The 19,507-nt window shown below is 41.1% G+C and overlaps 1 protein-coding gene and 1 pseudogene across 2 annotated transcripts in view; one reads left to right on the top strand and one right to left on the bottom strand.

Annotated features, from left to right (window-relative positions):
- Positions 1 to 19,507, bottom strand: part of LONP2 (lon peptidase 2, peroxisomal) — a 110,009-nt gene that overhangs the window by 16,317 nt on the left and 74,185 nt on the right. For both annotated transcript variants that reach the window (XM_023189613.1, XM_023189614.1), the window contains one exon: positions 3,215 to 3,357. In XM_023189613.1, the coding sequence (XP_023045381.1) occupies positions 3,215 to 3,357 (143 nt within the window). The remainder of the gene's footprint in view (positions 1 to 3,214; positions 3,358 to 19,507) is intronic.
- LOC116418516 lies at positions 2,715 to 3,186 on the top strand (annotated as a pseudogene).

The raw sequence follows: 19,507 nt of genomic DNA, 5'->3' as shown, positions 1-19,507 counted from the left end.
GAGAAAGAATAATGGACTTGGAATAAATAAGCTGATCTGAGTCTGAATTCCAACTCTACCAACTGCACTTTATGTGAATTTGTACAACTCATTTAATCTCTTTAAACTTTTCCCTTGTATGTAAAATGGAATTATACTCCTAGCACAGTGACAGCCCTCATGGACAAGAAAGAAATGTTCTATAGGCCAGGCGCGGTGGCTCAAGCCTGTAATCCCAGCACTTTGGGAGGCCGAGACGGGTGGATCACGAGGTCAGGAGATCGAGACCACCCTGGCTAACATGGTGAAACCCCGTCTCTACTAAAAAATACAAAAAACTAGCCGGGCGAGGTGGCGGGCACCTGTAGTCCCAGCTACTCGGGAGGCTGAGGCAGGAGAATGGCGTGAACTCGGCAGGCGGAGCTTGCAGTGAGCTGAGATCCGGCCACTGCACTCCAGCCTGGGTGACAGAGCAAGACTCCGTCTCAAAAAAGAAAAAAGAAAAAAAAAAAAAAAAGAAATGTTCTATAAGTCTTAATTTTATAGACACAAAAGCAGAGGTAGACTGTGTGGTTAAGTAATTTGGGGCTGGTGGTCATCAGACCCCAGGTAGAGACAGACCCCAGGCTACAGGGTGAGTTCTCATTTTCAAGCATGAAAAAAATGAACACAATGTTCCCAACACTCAAACACCATGTCAGGCCTCTGAGCCCAAGTGAAGCCATCATATCCCCTGTGATCTGCACGTATACAACCAGATGGCCTGGAGCAAGTGAAGAATCACAAAAGAAGTGAAAATGGTCGGTTCCTGCCTTAACTGATGACATTCCACCATTGTGATCTGTTCCTGCCCCACCTTAACTGAACGATTAACCTTGTGAAATTCCTTCTCCTGGCTCAGAAGCTCCCCAATTAATCTTGGGAAATTCCTTCTCCTGGCTCAGAAGCTCCCCAACTGAGTACCTTGTGACCCCTGCCCCTGCCAGCAAGAGAACAACCCCCTTTGACTGTAATTTTCCACTACCCACCCAAATCCTATAAAACAACCCCACCCCTATCTCCCTTCGCTGCCTCTTTTCAGACTCAGCCCGCCTGCACCCAGGTGAAATAAACAGCCTTGTTGCTCACACAAAGCCTGGCTGGTGGGCTCTTCACATGGATGCATGTGACACACCACATCTTCCATTCTAAGATGCTATTAATAAAAGACAAAATGGCTACTGGAGTCTTTCTGCAGACTCTCCTTGGTAAAAGTGTTACTACGTAAAGCTCACATGCTACAAGGAAACTAAGGTTCTCTGATGCTAACCATGAGAGCTGGTAAGCAATGTTTATAAAATTTCTCATTTCTGTTCTCTTGGCTCTTTCTTTGCTAATGCTCTAGGAATGTCAGCAATGCTCCCAAACTTAACATCAGCAGAAATGGCTGGGCGAGAGGGGTATATGCAACAGAGACATGCATTAATCTTGTCTTTATTTGCTGCTCTAGTTTAAATCCTCAAAGAACTGTTGGAATGTAGTTTTCTGGAAGCCTAGAGAAAAAGGCCATCGGCCATGCAGGAGTCAAAACCTGTTTGTGTCTTCACTCTCAAAGTCACTGGATCCTCCCAGAACGAGAAAGCGGGTTTTGTTCACTTTCTCAATCAACAATGTTTTGCTCAAGTTCTTTCAACACTTCAAAATTCAAATCCATGATATCTTAAGAATTCAAATAATCAAAACAATGCTTCTGATTCTATTGTTCAAGTCCAGATTTACTGTCAAGAGTAAACAAGTTCTATTCTTGTAACTGAGAGCTCTGAGAGAGGCTCATTAGCTTTAATGACCAGCTTAGAGTTTAAATGGATAAACAAGACAGGCTTGGGGGCTATTTCTCATCAACTCAGTTGTAAGAACTTGAGGAAAACCTATCTACTGGTAATGATTTCAAATGTTAGATGGAGAGATTATCTTCTGCATAATTTATCAAATTTATTTTCTGAAAATATTTTTTCCTTAAACTGATAAGGAGGTGATGATAAAGCTAAATTCAATAGTATAATACAAACATTTTTATAGTAACCAATCTATGAAGGCTCATCTAAGCACCCTATAAATTATTTCACAACACCCTTAGCAGTTATATTCTAACATCTATTTCCATCAGTTGCCTCAACTCAGTCTTGGCACTCAGGCCTTCTGCTGTGAGGTATAGTTAGGAGAGAAAGATGAAAACAGGGCTAGACCTGCATGTGGGTTTAACCCTAAAGGAACTATTAACAATGGGACAACAGGTTCCTGAAAGATGTCATCTGGGTCTGCACTAGCACAGTCTGAAGCTAAGCTATGCTCATGTTTCCAGACCTGTATCAGGTTGATTCTCCGCCTCTTCCCCCAAGCCCTTGATAGCACAAAGAAATCCCTCATTAAAGTACACATAAGAATATGGAATTTTTCTAAGGAGAAGAGTCAGAGGCATTGTTCTTAAAAAGGAACTGAATGGTAGAGAATAAAATGAGACTGGGGTTCTAAAAGAGGATATGGCTGGGATCTCTGGCTCCTGGCAACAGTCATATCATCACATTAAGCACTAAAACGCAATACCATACAGAAATAAAGTTTCCATCTTAAGGCAAAATTCAGCCTCTGGAAACACCCAATTCTACTTCTCTGTTAAGCAACCACCTGAGAGAACCAGTGAGTACCAACAAAAAAAAGGAGAATGGAGCGAGACTCGCTGAGCCGCAGACCCTGAGATGTGGATCTTTGTGAAGACCCTCACAGGCAAGACCATCGCCCTTGAGGTCGAGCCCAGTGATGCCACTGAGAATGCCAAAGCCAAAATTCAAGACAAGTAGGGCATCCTACCTGACCAGCAGTGTCTGATAATTTGAGGGCAAACAGCTGCAGGATGGCCGCACACTCTCAGACTACAACATCCAGAAAGAGTCCACCCTGCACCTGATGCTGCGCCTGCGAGGTGGCATTACGGAGCCTTCCCTCTGCCACCTTGCCCAGAAATACAACTGTGACAAGATGATCTGCCACAAGAGCTGTGCTCGCCTGTGCCCCCATGCTGTCAACTATTGCAAGAAGTGTGGCCACACCAACAACCTACGTCCCAAAAAGGTCAAATAAGGCTCTTCCTTCCCCAGAGGGCAACCTCCTGCCCAGGCCCTATGGTCCTGGGGCCTCAATAAAGTGTTCCTTTCATTGACTGGAGCAAAAAGCAAAGAAAAAAAAAGAAATTGATTACCTCCATTTCATACATCGGGGGCCCAAGGATGTCTTTCAGAGCATGGAAATCAATCAAAATCGGCATTTCAGGTGGTAGAGCCAAGTCAGTAGTGTCACTGATAGATTCAGGTTTTTCATCTTCTAAGATGTGTTCTCTGCAACCTAAACGAAAAAAAAATGTATTTAGAAGTTCTAAGACATTTGCAGGCTGGAAAATTCACTAGCAGCAAATATCAAACAAAAGCCCAGTTAGTGGACCTCAAAAGTTCAGTCACTTTTATGCATTTATCAAGGCACAGACATTCACCTGCGTATCTGTGGCATGCAGGTGAAATAATTTGTCTTTCAAGAGCTCACTGAGGGTGGTATTTGCAATTGCCTTGTTCAACTACTTTTACATGCTTATTGTCTATCTCCCCCATTAAAGTGTAAGTTCCAGAAGGGAAACAACTTTGCCTGTCCTTTTTGACCATTATATTCTTAAGAACAATTCCCAGCACTGTTCAACTTAATGGCCTACAGCTAGGCCAAAGACTGAAGGGCTAAATGCAGTAGGTTACTTTGCATTCTGTGATCTAACAATTCTCTGTTCCATCAGAATAACTCATGGCTTGTGACAAACTTTTCAAGTCCCTCTTCAGAGGAGTCTGATCAGTCTCCCCTCCTCTCTCTCTCCACACCCGCCCCACTTTTTTTTTTTTTTGAGACAGGGTCTAGTGCAGTAATGTTAACACAACTCATGCTGCCTTGACCTCCTGGGCTCAAGCGATCCTCCCTCCTTGGCCTCCCAAAGTGCTGGGATTACAGACATGAGTTGCTGCACCTGGTCAGGTGTTCTGTTTTCTAACGGGCAATGTAAACCTGGACATGATGGAACCCATGTAAGCAGTGCCTCTTTTGTAAGCAGATAGCTTAACTCTAAGGTTATCATTTTCTAATAAATAAATATAATTGGCAGCGCCAGGGTAAGAGAATACAAAGACTGGTTTGAAATCCCTGTAATAATGGGCCATCTCCTTTATCTGCCTGTAAGCCCTGCATGGCTGATATCTTGTCCAAATATTGACTCATTTTGGTTTGGACCTAGACATACAAGGAGCAGGACCCAGTTGACTTATCAGACCACCTTCTGTATCAATCTTTGTAATTCCAGTTCAAGTAATGAAAAATATTACATAATCTGTGGCCAGAAACCAAAAATGGGGAGTAGAGGTTTTAAAACTGCAGGAAATACTTGGCTGTATTCGATCTCATTCCCAGCTTTTTCTTTTAGTTTGTCATAATTGTTCTAACTTCTTGTCTCATGAAGTGTTTTGTTTTAAAATCTTTCATTACCTTTTTTTTTTAACATACTATTCCTTCTGAAAGTGATTGCTTTATATATTAATACGCACATATAATAATTATGCAGTTATCTAACATTGTCTATCTATATTGTTTGAGATGGAATCTTGCTCTGTCACCCAGGCTGCAGTGCAGTACCTCCGCCTCCTGGGTTCAAGCGATTCTCCTGCCTCAGCCTCCCAAGTAGCTGGGATTACTGGCACACGACACCATGCCCGGCTAATTTTTGTGTATATGTATTTTATATATATATATATAGGATTTGTTTTTTTTTTTTGAGATGGAGTCTTGCTGTGTCACCCAGGCTGGCGTGTAGTGGCACAACCATGGATCACTGCAACCTCCACCTTCTGGGTTCAAGCGATTCTCCTGTCTCAACCTCCCTGTAGCTGGGACTACAGGCATGGGCCACCATGCCCGGCTAAATTTTGTATTTTTAGTAGAGATGGGGTTTTACCATGTTGGTCAGGCTCTTCTCGAACTCCTGATCTCAGGTGATCTGCCCACCTCGGCCTCCCAAACTGCTGGCATTACAGGCGTGAGCCACTGCACCCGGCCTAATGTTGGTAGTTTTAGTAGAGATGGGGTTTCACTATGTTGGCCAGGCTGGTCTCGAACTCCTGACCTCAGGTGATCTGCCCACCTCAGCCTCCCAAACTGCTGGGATTATAGGTGTGAGCCATGGCACCCGGCCTAATGTTTGTATTTTTAGTAGAGATGGGGTTTTACCATGTAGGCCAGGCTGGTCTTGAACTCCTGACCTCAAGTGATCCGGCTGCCTCGGCTTCCCAAAGTGTTGGGATTACAGGTGTGAGCCACCGTGTCTGGCAATATATCTCTATATACTTATTTTAGTTTTGCTGTGGTTCTTCCATTTTTTCCACTAACTCTTTTCCTTTCAAAAGTGATTACTGAGTATGTTTAATACTGGTAGACCCTTATTTTATTTTTATATTTTCTTGGACCTCACAGGGATGAACCTAACTTTAAATTCTAACAATAACTGGAGACATCCTGAGTGTCACTAAATGATGCCAATGCGAACTTTTGGGTGAGGGATTCTCCCACTTTCCTCTCCTGCTGGGCTCTAGTGGGCTTCTCTTCAGGACTGAAACCATGAATGACACAGGAAAGAAAACACAACAGTTCATATTTTCTGCCAATGGAAATTAACAGCAAATTATGTCGAACAAAGCATTAAACCTCTCACTACCTCTCTCCGCAGAATTGTTGTGAGAATTAAGAAGAAAATCCTTTGTAGACTGCAAAGAGCAATGCACTGTTGATCACATATGTAAGTCTTGAGTTATATATATTCTTATAATTGTACCTCTGTAACATCACTTGATCTTTCAAGGTTTGGCCTGACCATGTCCTAGGGACATCTTCCCCGATTTTTTTGACTTCTTTTATAGCATTCATTTGCTTCACAAAATCTAGCAATTCTGGGTTAGTCAGCAGCTTGTGGAAATGGGAGATTTTCTGCTTGCTGCTCTTTTTCCAGTATATTCCAAGCAGTATCAATGATCAAAGGTGGGAAAGCACTCACCTGATCAGTTTAGCGACATGCAGATCTCAGAGTGGAAAAGAAAGTAGGTGTCATTGCTTAATTAAAATTAATGCACAGAAGAAAAGCACTACCTGTCTAAGGTTGCTACACTCTACAGATGGAAGGTAGTGGTACTCAAAAACTTCAGCCGGTGCAAAAAGAGCTTACAAGTTTCTCCAGTCTGTGGTGCTTTGTGACAAGCTTTTCTGAGATCTAATTACTGTTGCCAGCTTGTATTTCACTATCACAGGAGGAAGTAAAGCTCAGTGGGTGAAAGCCAACCCACAATTACATAACCAATGCTTTAGGACATCCAATCCTTTTCCAAGTGTAGTACGGGGTTCAGTGTTCTGGGCACTGGGGGAGTGGGGTTGGGAGAGCTATTTCTAATGCAACTAGACCTTATAATATAAAAGATGACAATTTAGGGGCAGCAGATGTATTATTAAAAAAATTCAATAAACTAAAAAACTGCATTTCAAAATGTTCCATCATTAGAATATATGCCTAGAAAACTAAGGCTCCAGTCAAGAAAATGGTGTCAGCTAACTGGGAGAGGCAGGACAGCACTGGATTCTGAGTCACCCCCTGGATTGTGTGTAATGCAAAGTGAGCGTAGGGAAACACTGGATCTTCCTAGAATACCCACTTTGATTCCTCGTTATAAAATAAACAAACAACAAGCAAAATGTCATCTCACAAAGATATCACTCAAGGAATGAACTCCGGTTATATCTGCACCTTCTGGGTTGTATGTGCAAGCATTCAAGCACTCAGCCCTAATACCATGTTCTCTCTTGTCAGAAAGGACCAGCACCAGGAGAAGAAAGTGGCATCGTCCCTGAGATTAATTGCTGGCCTTGCCCAAGATTGCAACATTCAAGCAATATGGACTTTTTAAGGCAAGGGGAAACACCAACAACAAAAAGTTCAACCTTCCAAAACATCAGGGACCCTGACCCCAAGTCCTTCCTACTGGAATTGTGCAGTTTTCTTCTTATATACCTTTCTTTCGGACTCAAATAGTGGTTCTTAACAAATGGTTAATACTCATATAAAAAAAACTATTATTTCACTGAGAAGCAAAGAAATTCAAATTATAAAAACAAGCTGGTTACCAAAATAACCAGTAAAGTTTAAGAAATGACAAAGGCCAATGTTAAGGAAAGTAAAGAGATCTTCTCAAACACTGTTGCTTATGAAAGTATAAACTGGTTCAATCTTTCAGGAAAGCACTATGGAAACAGACTGAAAGCCTTCCAAATATTTAGAGTCTCAGACTCTGGTTCTTTTTTTGCAGCAATCTATCCTCAGAGAAATACACAAAAGTACAGGCAAAGGTTTGTGCACAGAGTCACACATTGGAGCACTACAAATAACAGCAAAACTTAGATCCAATATAAGCACCCAACATTAGGAACATGGTTAAGTAAACCATGGCGTATCTATCTGGTAAAACACTACAGTCACTAAAAATGGTTTCCTAAGTGTTTTCAAGTAATGTGAGAAAATTCTTTCAAAACAATGTTAAACTGAGGAAAGGGGAGGATATAACATTTCACACAGTGTGATTTTTACATACACAGTAGTCACCCCTTCTCCACAGGGGATACATTTCCAGACCCACGGTGGATACCTGAAACACAGGATAGTTCAGAACCCTATATATACCATCTTTTCCCTATAGATATGTACTTATGATCATGTTTAATTTATAAATTAAGCAAAGAAAGAGACTTACAACAATACTAATAAAATAAACCCAGAATGCCAGCATCACTGCTCTTGGCTTTGGGTCCATTATTAAGCAAGGGAAGGGTTACTTGAACACAAACACCCTGATACCAAGACAGCTGATCTGGTAAGTGAGATGGCTGCTGAGTGGCTAAACAGGCGGGAGTCATACTGCATGGATATGCTGGACAAAAGGAGGCTTCCCGTCCGGGGTCACACAGAGCAGGATGGCTCCACATTTCAGCACAATGCCCAGAATAGTGCACAATTTAAAACTTATGAGTGGATTATTTCTAGAATTTTCCATTTAATATTTTTGGATGATGGTTGACCGCAGGTAACTAAAACTGCAGAAAGTGAAGCTGCAGGTGAGGGGGAGCTACAGTGTCGTTATCATATGAATGAAATGATACAGTCCAAAATGGTCAAAGAGTTATGCCCTGAGTTATGAGATTAACATTACATGAGATATTAAAAATAAATCATTGTCTCCAGTCCTGACTCTGAATTCCCACCTATGTGGCCTAGAACAAGGTGACTTTACCTCTTTGTATCTGGTTTTCTAATCAGCAAAACCAGAATTACAGTATTCTCAGAGAGTTGCTGGGAGAATTTAGTAATGGTCAAGAGCCTTAATATGTATAGATGAGAGATATTCAATTATATACTAGCTCCCACTCCCCCCATCCCCCCTTTTTTTGAGACAGAGGCTGGAGTGTAGTGGTGAGATCTCAGCTCACTGCAACCTCTGCCTCCTGTGTTCATGCGATTCTCATGCCTCAGCCTCCTGAGTAGCTGGGATTACAGGTATGTACCACCACACCTGGCCAATTTTTTTTTTTTTTTTTTTTTTGAGACGGAGTCTCCCTGTGCCACCCAGGCTGAAGTGCAATGGTGCAATCTTGGCTCACTACAACCTCCGCCTCCTGGGTTCAAAAGATTCTCCTGCCTCAGCCTTCTGAGAAGCTGAGATTACAGGCACTTGCCACCACACCTGGCTATTTTTGTATTTTTAGTAGACATGGGGTTTCACCATGTTGGTCAGGCTAGTCTCGAACTCCTGACATCGTGATCCACCCGCCAAGGCCTCCCAAAGGCTGGGATTACAGGTGTGAGCCACTGCACCCTGTCCAATTTTTGTATTTTTAGTAGAGACGGGGTTTCACCATGTTGGCCAGGTTGGTCTCGAACTCCTGGCCTCAGGTCCTCCTGCCTTGGCCTCTCAAAGTCTTGGGATTATAGGCATGAGCCACTGCACCTGGCCTTTTTTTCTGTCTTAGTTTTCCTTTAGCAAATTCTCCCAGATCCTGATGGCTCCCTTTTTAGAGTAATACTTACTATACAGATTTCTATGACTCACATATTCTTACCCCAGACCCTTCTATTACAAGAAAACAAAGTGCTCTCTACAATCTCATTCTACCCAGCATCCCACAGACAGGACTCTGACCACAATCACACAAGTGTTGGGAGTCACATAAATTAAAAATACATAAAAGCCCTGTTAAACAGAGGTTGAAAAGAAAGGACATGGAAATATAAAATGAGTAGAATAAGCTAGCTCTACTTCATCCCACTTCAACTATTTTTCCACTTAAATAAAATCAGTCTGAAAACCGGAGGGGGCTAGTGTTTTTTAGTTGATTTAATCTACTCAGGGGTATCTCCCAGCTCTTCTTTACTAGGTATTATCGGCCTATTAATACCTATTAATACCATTATCTATGTCTGATTTGGAACATCGCCAAGATAGTCGGGGCACAACCATGGAGTTTCCCAGCATTAAAGCAGCAGAGATGTACACAGCACAGGGGCAGAACCAGCAATGTACTCATGGCATGGACTGTGGTGATGGCGGTGAACAAAGTGAGAGTGAAATGCGGTGTACCCCTGAAGGGGGCTAAGCCATCCTCTAGAGCTGATGGGAGCACAGCTATTATGGAGGGAAGTCCTATAGGGACAGCCTCCTCTGGGGAAGGACTGGACTTTTCCTAAGCAGCTATCACTCGGACACAGTCAACTGTTCTCCACTCATTCTCCACTCATTTTCTCTCTGCCACAGGAACATGATTTCAATGAAAGCAGGACCAACAGCCAAAGACTTCCTGTGGGAAGAGGGAGGGAAGGGAATTATTGAAAGGGGAAGTAAGGAGGAAGGATAAGGGGGTTGTAATACCTCAGGATAGTAGCTCTCTGTTAAAAAATAAAAAAGTTCCTTGCTGTTTGAAAAAATCTTGACGCAAAATGGGAGATCTCAGTAGCTCTTGGCCAGTGATCCAACCAATGGCAAGTAGCAGGGAGGCCAGAAACACAAAAAGCGCAACACCCACAATTCCTCAGAATGCGGTAGAAATGGAGACTATCTAACCACAGAGGGCCCTAGGATATCTATCATCATCTTTATTCAAGGCAGAATTTTAGTGATCACTCCTTATTCTCTATACCCTGCTTAATCTGAAGCATATGAAGCTTTCAACCCCAGTCCCATGAGTTCAAAAGCTAAATTTTGTGGTAACAGGAACCCCTTCTTCTAAATGATCAAAGAAGTGTTCATTTTCACAAACAGCAGGTTCTTAATGCCTGTGGGGTAGGAATGGAGGAGGGAAGGATGGGACATACCAGAGCCTGTTAATTGCAGCCAGCAATAAAACAAGGTCCAGAAATGGGGATAATTTTCCAAGAAAGGACTACTACTGTTTCTGTCATACTAATATCATGTCTTTGGGAAACTGTTGGGAATGTGTAAGCTGCATTCTGATGCTTAGCAGAATTCAGGAAGAATCAGGAATTCATGAAGCACAGGAGAGAACCACAATAAACAGAACTTTAAATGCTGGGCAGAAGCTTAAAGATCCAGTCTAACCCTCCATTTTATATCTAAGGAGACACAGACCCAGTTTAAACAAGCTTAAACAAACTGCCTAAGTCCACAGCGTTTACAGACAGTATTAGGACTACTGACTCTCAAAGACACTTTTTGTCCCAACCTAAAGTCCAGTCTAGAAAAGCCACCTGTAGTTGGTGTGGATGTGGAGAAAGGAGAACTCTTAACACACTGGTGGCTGGAATGTAAATTAGTATAGCCATTATGGAAAACAGTATGGCGATTTCTCAAATTTTAAAAGTAGAACTATCATATGATCCAGCAATCCCACAAATGGGCATTTATCCAAAGGAAATGAATATGTCAAAGGGGTATCTGCACTTCCATGTTTGCTGCAGCACTATTCACAATAGCTAATATATGGAATCAACCTAAGTGTCCATCAATGGATTAATGGATAAAGAAAATGTGACATATATAAACAATGGAATATTATTCAGCCACACAAAGAATGAAATCCTGTCACATGTGGCAACATGGTTGAACCTGGAGGACATTAAGTGAAATTAGCCAGGCACCAAAAGACAAATACTGTATGATCTCATTTATATGTGGAATCTAAAGAAGTTAGAGTTAAGTGGAATCTTATAGAAGCAGAGAGTAGAACAGTGGTTACAAGAGGCTGGCAAGGGGAGAGACAGTGGGGATGGGGAGAGATTGGTCAATGGGTACAAAATTGCAGATAAATAGGAGGAATAAGTTCTGGTGTTCTACTGCAGGGGTCCCCAAACCCTAGGCTGTGGACCAGTCAGTACCAGTCTATGGCCTGTCAGGAATCCGGCCACACAGCAGGAGGTGAGCAGTGGGTGGGGTGAGCATTAGGGCCTGAGCACCGCCTCCTGTCAGATCAGCGGCGGCATTAGATTCTCCTAGGAGCTAGAAGTCTATCGTGAATTATGAACCGTGCATGTGAGGGATGTAGGGTGGATGTTCCTTATGAGAATCTAATGCTGATGATTCGAGGTGGAAGAGTTTTATCCTGAAACCATTCCCCCACAGGTCCGTGGAAAAACCGTCTCCCATGAAATTGGTCCCTGGTGCCAAAAAGGTTGGGGACCACTGTTCTACTGCACAGTGACTATGGGTAACAATATTGTATATTTCAAAATAGCTAGAATAATTTTAAATATACTTACCACAAAGAAATGATACATATATGAGGTGACAGATATGCTAAACAGCCTGATTTGATTTTTACACAATGTATACATGTACTGAAACATCACACTATACCCCATAAATATGTATATTATGTAGCAATTTAAAAAAGAACAAATGGGGCCCCAGTTTCCTTATCAATAAAATGAAAGTCAGATTGGATGAACTCTACTCTCCCGTACCATTCGTCACAGGGCCTTATCAAAATAGATAGTCAATTGTGGTTTGTCGAATTAGACCAAATTTCAGCTATATAATTCTTAAATTTTATCAACATCTGTGAAAAATGATAAATCATCAAAAATACTTATTCCTTTAATTTGCCAAAGACTTACTGTTTTTAATGCTAATTTTGTCAAGTAAACAAGTATTTTTATCAGCAAAAATTAATTACGTAACAATTATTTCTGAATGATTAAAATTTTTTCTTGCAAGCTGAATTCCATCACACTGGCTTCCCGAGTTGTGGAGTAGGAGCTAAATGGAACGTGGAGATGGTTGTACTTGTGTCAGGGGCAAGAAACGCGTTACTGGAGATATAAAAAAAAAGATGGCAGAGGGGTTATGTGTGAGGAGGAGATGTTTACATCTCAACTCTCTGGCACACATGATTTCAGACCATGTTTAAGCATGGAGAGAAAGACATATATGGTTGTGGTTATACAAACAACCAAGTTGTTTTGTTTTAACCAAGCCTACTTTAAAAAGTGACATGAAATGCTGAGATTTCGAGTGGCTTTCTTATTGCACAAAATAGCAGAAATATGTGTCACAAGGCTAAACTGACAAGGATATAATGCATCTAAGGACCTACCAATGGTAAGGCAGAAAAGGGAAAACAAAGTGTCTTTTGAAAAAATCAGAAAAACCTGAGTATTTCCAACTGTATAATTTGTGCTGTCATTTCAGGTTAATCTTTTCCAAAACAACATCTTCCCAGCCAGAGGAAGTGTGCTAAGTACAACTGAGATTCAAGTTACTGGCCAGGGCTGCCAAGGCATTTATTTGGGTCTACATATTTTCAAACTTTTTAAATTTTTTTTAAAGGAACTAGCTATAATGGAGAAATCTGTAGATCAAATGCCCAGAAGAACCTTCAGGCCAGCAATAAATCCTTTTTCTTTTTGTTGGTATTTTCTTCATTATTTTGGGGGTGGCAATACAACCTTACCATTACCAAATACATTTTCTTTCAAGTTTACCTACTGAACATTTCTACATAGTAACCACTGAGATACAGATGGAAGTTATGACTGTGACTTCCATCATTAAAAAAAAAAAAAAAAAATTTAGGTTTTTTTTTTTTTTTTGAGACAGAGTCTCATCTGTTGCCCAGGCTGGAGAGCAGTGGCACAATCTCAGCTCACTGCAACCTCCACCGCCCGGGCTCATGTGATTCTCATGCCTCAGTCACCCGAGTAGCTGGGACAACAGGCGTGTGCACCACCACACCTGGCTAATTTTTTGTATTTTTAGTAAAGATGGGGTTTTACCATGTTGGCCAGGCTAATCTTGAATTCCTGAGCTCAAGTAATCCACCCGACTTGGCCTCCCGAAGTGCTGGGATTACAGGCGTGAGCCAACAAACCTGGCCATTTTTCAATTTTAGTGGCAATTATCTATTATGAAACAAACAAACAAAAGGGTATCTGCAAACATTTTTTCCACTAATTTTCCATTGAAATGAATTTAGAGATGTAAGCAAATGACCTTTTCATGTCCATTTACTATAAGTAATTTTTATAAGCTACCATACCTTCAATAAGTAAAATAGAACTTTCAATGATCAATTCAGTGCCTCCACAGAGGTTAAAAATCAGCATCTATTTCACTTAAAAAATTGTTTCCCTATCTACCTCTTCCAATAGACTACACATTTAGTTCTCTTTAATCAGCTTCCCAGAATCCAATTTAGAACTTGGCATATAGTAGGTACAGTCATGCACTGCATAACAACATTTTGGTCAAAGGCAGACCACATATATGACAGAAGTACCAGAAGACAACAATGGAGCTGCAAGAGTCCTAATGCCTAGTGATGTTGTAGCCCCCTTAGGGCAATGGAATTCATTACCCAAATGTTTGTGGTGATGCTGGTGTACACAAACCTACTGTGCTGCCAGCTGTATAAATGCACAGCACGTACCATTACATACAGTACATAATACTTCATAGTGATAGTGAGTGACTATGTTATTGGTTTATGAATTTACTATGCTTCATTTAAAACAATTTTTATTCTTATATATATTTTTAGAGGTGGGGCTCTCACTATGTTGCGCAGACTGGTCTTGAACTCGTGGGTTCAAGCAATCCTCCTGCCTCAGCCTCCCGAGTAGTTGGGACTACAAGCACACACTATCATGCCTGGACTATACTATGCTTTTTCTCATTATTTTAGAGTATACTCCCTTCTGTAAAAAAGAAGTTAACTGTAAAACAGCCTCCAGCAGATCCTTCAGTAGGTAGAAGAAGGCACTGTTATCCATGCATGTTACTGCCCCTGAAGACCTTCCAGTGGGCCGAGATGTGGAGGTGGAAGACAGTGACACTGAAGATCCTGATCCAGTTCAGGACTGGGCTAATATGTGTCTGTGTCTTCGCTTTTAATAAAGAAGTTTAAAAAGTAAAACAATTTTTTAAAAAGCTTATATACAGTAAGGATATTAACCCATTTATACCAGAAGTTGTGAATTATTTTGTGTGAAAAATCAGACCTTGGCAATGACCTTGAGCAGTAGGATATAAATAACTCCCACAAGCTTAGCATTCCAATAATGGAGCACTAGGCATAAATGGGTTAAAAATATACTTTTGTATAGCTATACAGTGTGTTTGTGTTTTAAGCTGAGTGTTACAAAAGCTTTGAAAAGTTTTCAAAAGCTGGATGTGGTGGCACACACCTGTAATCCCAGCTACTTAGGAGGTTGAGGTAGAAGGATCACTTGAGCCCAGGAGTTCAAGACCAGCCTGAGCAACACAGCCTGTCTCAAAAAAAAAAAAAAAGAGAAAAATTAAAAAAATATAGCTAAGTGTACAGTTTTAATAAGTTAGTAAGTCTATAGTAGTATATATACAGTAATGTCCTGGGCTTTCACATTCACTCACCATTCACTTGCTGACTCACCCAGAGCTACTTCCAGTCCTGCAAGCTCCATTCATGGTAAGTGCCTTATACAGAAGCACCAGCTTTTATTTGTTGTTTATCTGTTGTTCAGATACACAAATACCACTCTGTTACAATTGCCTACAGTGTCCAGTATAGTAACATGCTATAGAAGTTTATAGCCTAAGAGTAACAGACTATACCATATAGCCTAGGTGTATAGAAAGCTATACCATCTAGGTTTGTGTAAGTACACTCTATGATGTTTCCACAATGACAAAATTTCCCAGGGATGCATTTCTCAGAACATATCCCCATCATTAAGCAACGCATATGACTGTGTTCAGTAAATGCTAGCTGACTCACTGATTGAATAAACTGGGTATAAACAAGGGCCCAAAACATAAGATTCCATCTTTAGTACCAGACAAGAAAGTTTGCACCCGTTTTCAGTGGGTTATATGTATTAATAAATCTCATTTCCTGTATTAGAGATTCAGAAAATATTCCTGGACAATGATTTAGATGAGTAGTTAAAATGCAGAGACCATTTGTAATATTTTTTTAAAAACCGTAAGTATTGCTTTAATACTCTTGTAACTTGGGCTTGTTTTGATAATGTATAACAACGACAACCAAAGGTCACTGCAGGCTGGGCATGGTGGCTCACGCCTGTAATCCTAGCACTTCAAGAGGCTGAGACACGTGGATTGCTTGAGCTCAGGAGTTTGAGAACAGCCTGGGCAACATGGCAAAACCTGTGGTCCCAGCTACTCTAAGGACTGAGGTGGGAGGATAGCTTAATCCCGTGAGGTGGAGGCTGCAGCGAGCTGAAATCAGGCCACTCCAGTCCAGGTGACAGAGCCAGACTCTGTTTCAAAATATATACATATATATTCAAAGGTCACTGCATTTTCCTATATGATTCATTTAACAGAATCATGACTTTATAATTATTTGATAATACTCTATTTTCCTGTCCCCAAATGGAATTTAAATAACAAATGTTTGGCTCCTATTATAGATTTTTGCCTTCACTGAAGCTTCCTTCCGGTCTGTACAGGCAAACAAGTGTCTCTTAAACTAGGCCAATATTGATGAGGGATAAATCAGTAAATCAGTGTAAAAGTCAGACTTAGAAAATAATATTTCATATCTCTTCATGATATTGGCAGTATATACCAACATGATATTTTCACCTCATTGTTAGACCACCACCTGATTTTAGAAGTTTGGACATAGCATACTGCCTAGTGTCCCTACCAAATGCAAAGGATTTAGCACAGAAAGTGTTACTCTCTAGATCTATTTTTTTTTTTTTTTTAATAATCTTGGCTTATTTGTAAAATCCAATTAGCTCTAACAACACAACAAGCCCCTGAAGCTTAGTACCAATGAGCCAGTGCCTTCAGGACTAAACTCTTGTCTGAAACCCATATTCCTCAACAGTAACCTTAGTTCCCTGGAAAATTATAAATTCTCATTTGTCCTGAGCTACTAATAAAATCAAAGGAAAGGTAAGAATGAACAGGATGAGAAAGACTCTAAATACTGAAAATGTAAAACCGAATCCAAACTTCTAACCCCTATCTGGGTCTTTAATAAGAAATCAGCACTCTCCCAAGACTAAACCAGGAAGAAGTTGAATCCCTGAATAGACCAATAACAAGCTCTGAAATTGAGGCAATAATTAATAGCCTACCAACCAAAAAAAGTCCAGGACCAGACGAATTCTACCAGAGGTACAAGAAGGAGCTGGTACCATTCCTTCTGAAATTATTCCAATCAATAGAAAAAGAGGGAATCCTCCCTAACTCATTTTATGAGGCCAGCATCATCCTGATACCAAAGCCTGGCAGAGACACAACAAAAAAAGAGAATTTTAGACCAATATCCCTGATGAACATCGATGCAAAAATCCTCAATAAAATACTGGCAAACCAAATCCAGCAGCACATCAAAAAGCTTATCGACCATGATCAAGTGGGCTTCATCCCTGGGATGCAAGGCTGGTTCAACATTCGCAAATCAATAAACTTAATCCAGCATATAAACAGAACCAAAGACAAAAACCACATGATTATCTCAATAGATGCAGAAAAGGCCTTTGACAAAATTCAACACCCCTTCATGATAAAAACTCTCAATAAATTCAGTATTGATGGAACATATCTCAAAATAATAAGAGCTATTTATGAGAAATCCACAGCCAATATCATACTGAATGGGCAAAAACTGGAAGCACGCCCCTTGAAAGCTGGCACAAGACAGATGCCCTCTCTCACCACTCCTATTCAACATAGTGTTGGAAGTTCTGGCCAGGACAATCAGGCAAGAGAAAGAAATAAAGGGCATTCAGTTAGGAAAACAGGAAGTCAAATTGTCCCTGTTTGCAGATGACATGATTGTACATTTAGAAAACCCCACCGTCTCAGCCCAAAATCTCCTCAAGCTGATAAGCAACTTCGGCAAAGTCTCAGGATACAAAATCAATGTGCAAAAGTCACTAGCATTCTTAAACATCAGTAACAGACCAACAGAGAGCCACAAGCGAACTCCCATTCACAATTGCTTCAAAGAGAATAAAATACCTAGGAATCCAACTTACAAGGGATGTGAGGACCTCTTCAAGGAAATCTACAAACCACTGCTCAATGAAATGAAAGAGGACACAAACAAATGGAAGAACATTCCATGCTCATGGATAGGAAGAATCAGTATAGTGAAAATGGCCATACTGCCCAAGGTAATTTATAGATTTAATGCCATTCCCATTAAGCTACCAATGACTTTCTTCACAGAATTGGAAAAAACTACTTTAAAGTCCATATGGAACTGAAAAAGAGCCCACATTGCCAAGACAGTCTTAAGTCAAAAGAACAAAGCTGGAGGCATCACGCTACCTGACTTCAAACTATACTACAAGGCTACAGTAACCAAAACAGCATGGTACTGGTACCAAAAGAGAGAAATAGACCAATGGAACAGAACAGAGCCCTCAGCAATAATACCACACATCTACAACCATCTGATCTTTGACAAACCTGACAAAAACAAGAAATGGGGAAAGGATTCCTGTTTAATAAATGGTGCTGGGAAAACTGGCTAGCCGTATGCAGAAAACTGAAACTGGATCCCTTCCTTACACCTTATACAAAAATTAATTCAAGATGGATTAGAGGCTTAAATGTTAGACCTAAAACCATAAAAACCCTAAAAGAAAACCTAGGCAATACCAGTCAGGACACAGGCATAGGCAAAGACTTCATGTCTAAAACACCAAAAGCAAGGGCAGCAAAAGCCAAAATTGACAAATGGGATCTAATTAAACGAAAGAGCTTCTGCACAGCAAAAGAAACTGCCATCAGAATGAACAGGCAACCTATAGAATGGGAGAAAAATTTTTGCAATCTACCCATCTGACAAAGGGCTAATATCCAGAATCTACAAAGAACTTAAGCAAAAAAACAACCCCATCAAAAAGTAGGCAAAGGATATGAACAGACACTTCTCAAAAGAAGACATTTATGCAGCCAATGAAAAAATGCAGACACATGAAAAAATGCTCATCATCACTGGTCATCAGAGAAATGCAAATCAAAACCACAATGAGATACCATCTCACACCAGTGAGAATGGTGATCACTAAAAACTCAGGAAACAACAGGTGCTGGAGACGATGTGGAGAAACAGGAACACTTTTACATTGTTGGTGGGACTGTAAACTAGTTCAACCATTGTGGAAGACAGTGTGGTGATTCCTCAAGGATCTAGAACTAGAAATACCATTTGACCCAGCCATCCCATTACTGGGTATATACCCAAAGGATTATAAATCATGCTGCTATAAAGACACTTGCACACGTATGTTTACTGCAGCACTATTCACAATAGCAAAGATTTGGAACCAACCCAAATGTCCATAAATGACAGACTGGATAAAGAAAATGTGGCACATGGCCGGGCACGGTGGCTCAAGCCTGTAATCCCAGCACTTTGGAAGGCCGAGACGGGCGGATTACGAGGTCAGGAGATCGAGACCATCCTGGCTAACACAGTGAAACCCCGTCTCTACTAAAAATACAAAAACTAGCTGGGCGAGGTGGCGGGTGCCTGTAGTCTCAGCTACTCGGGAGGCTGAGGCAGGAGAATAGCATAAACCCGGGAGGCGGAGCTTGCAGTGAGCTGAGATCCGGCCACTGCACTCCAGTCCGGGCGACAGAGCAAGACTCCGCCTCAACAACAACAAAAAAAAGAAAATGTGGCACATATACACCATGGAATACTATGCAGCCATAAAAAAGGATGAGTTCATGTCCTCTGTAGGGACACGGATGCAGCTGGAAACCATCATTCTCAGCAAACTATGGCAAGAACAGAAAACCAAACACCACATGTTCTCACCCACAGGTGGGAAGTGAACAATGAGATCACTTGGACCCAGAAAGGGGAACATCACACACTGGGGCCTGTTGTGGGGTGGAGGAAGGGGGGGAGGGATAGCATTAGGAGACATACCTAATGTAAATGACGAGTT

This window comes from Piliocolobus tephrosceles, chromosome 17, assembly GCF_002776525.5.
Source record: "Piliocolobus tephrosceles isolate RC106 chromosome 17, ASM277652v3, whole genome shotgun sequence".
Lineage (NCBI taxonomy): Eukaryota > Metazoa > Chordata > Mammalia > Primates > Cercopithecidae > Piliocolobus > Piliocolobus tephrosceles.
Note: the sequence above shows the minus strand (reverse complement) of the source record. Positions and strands in the feature narration are given on the sequence as shown.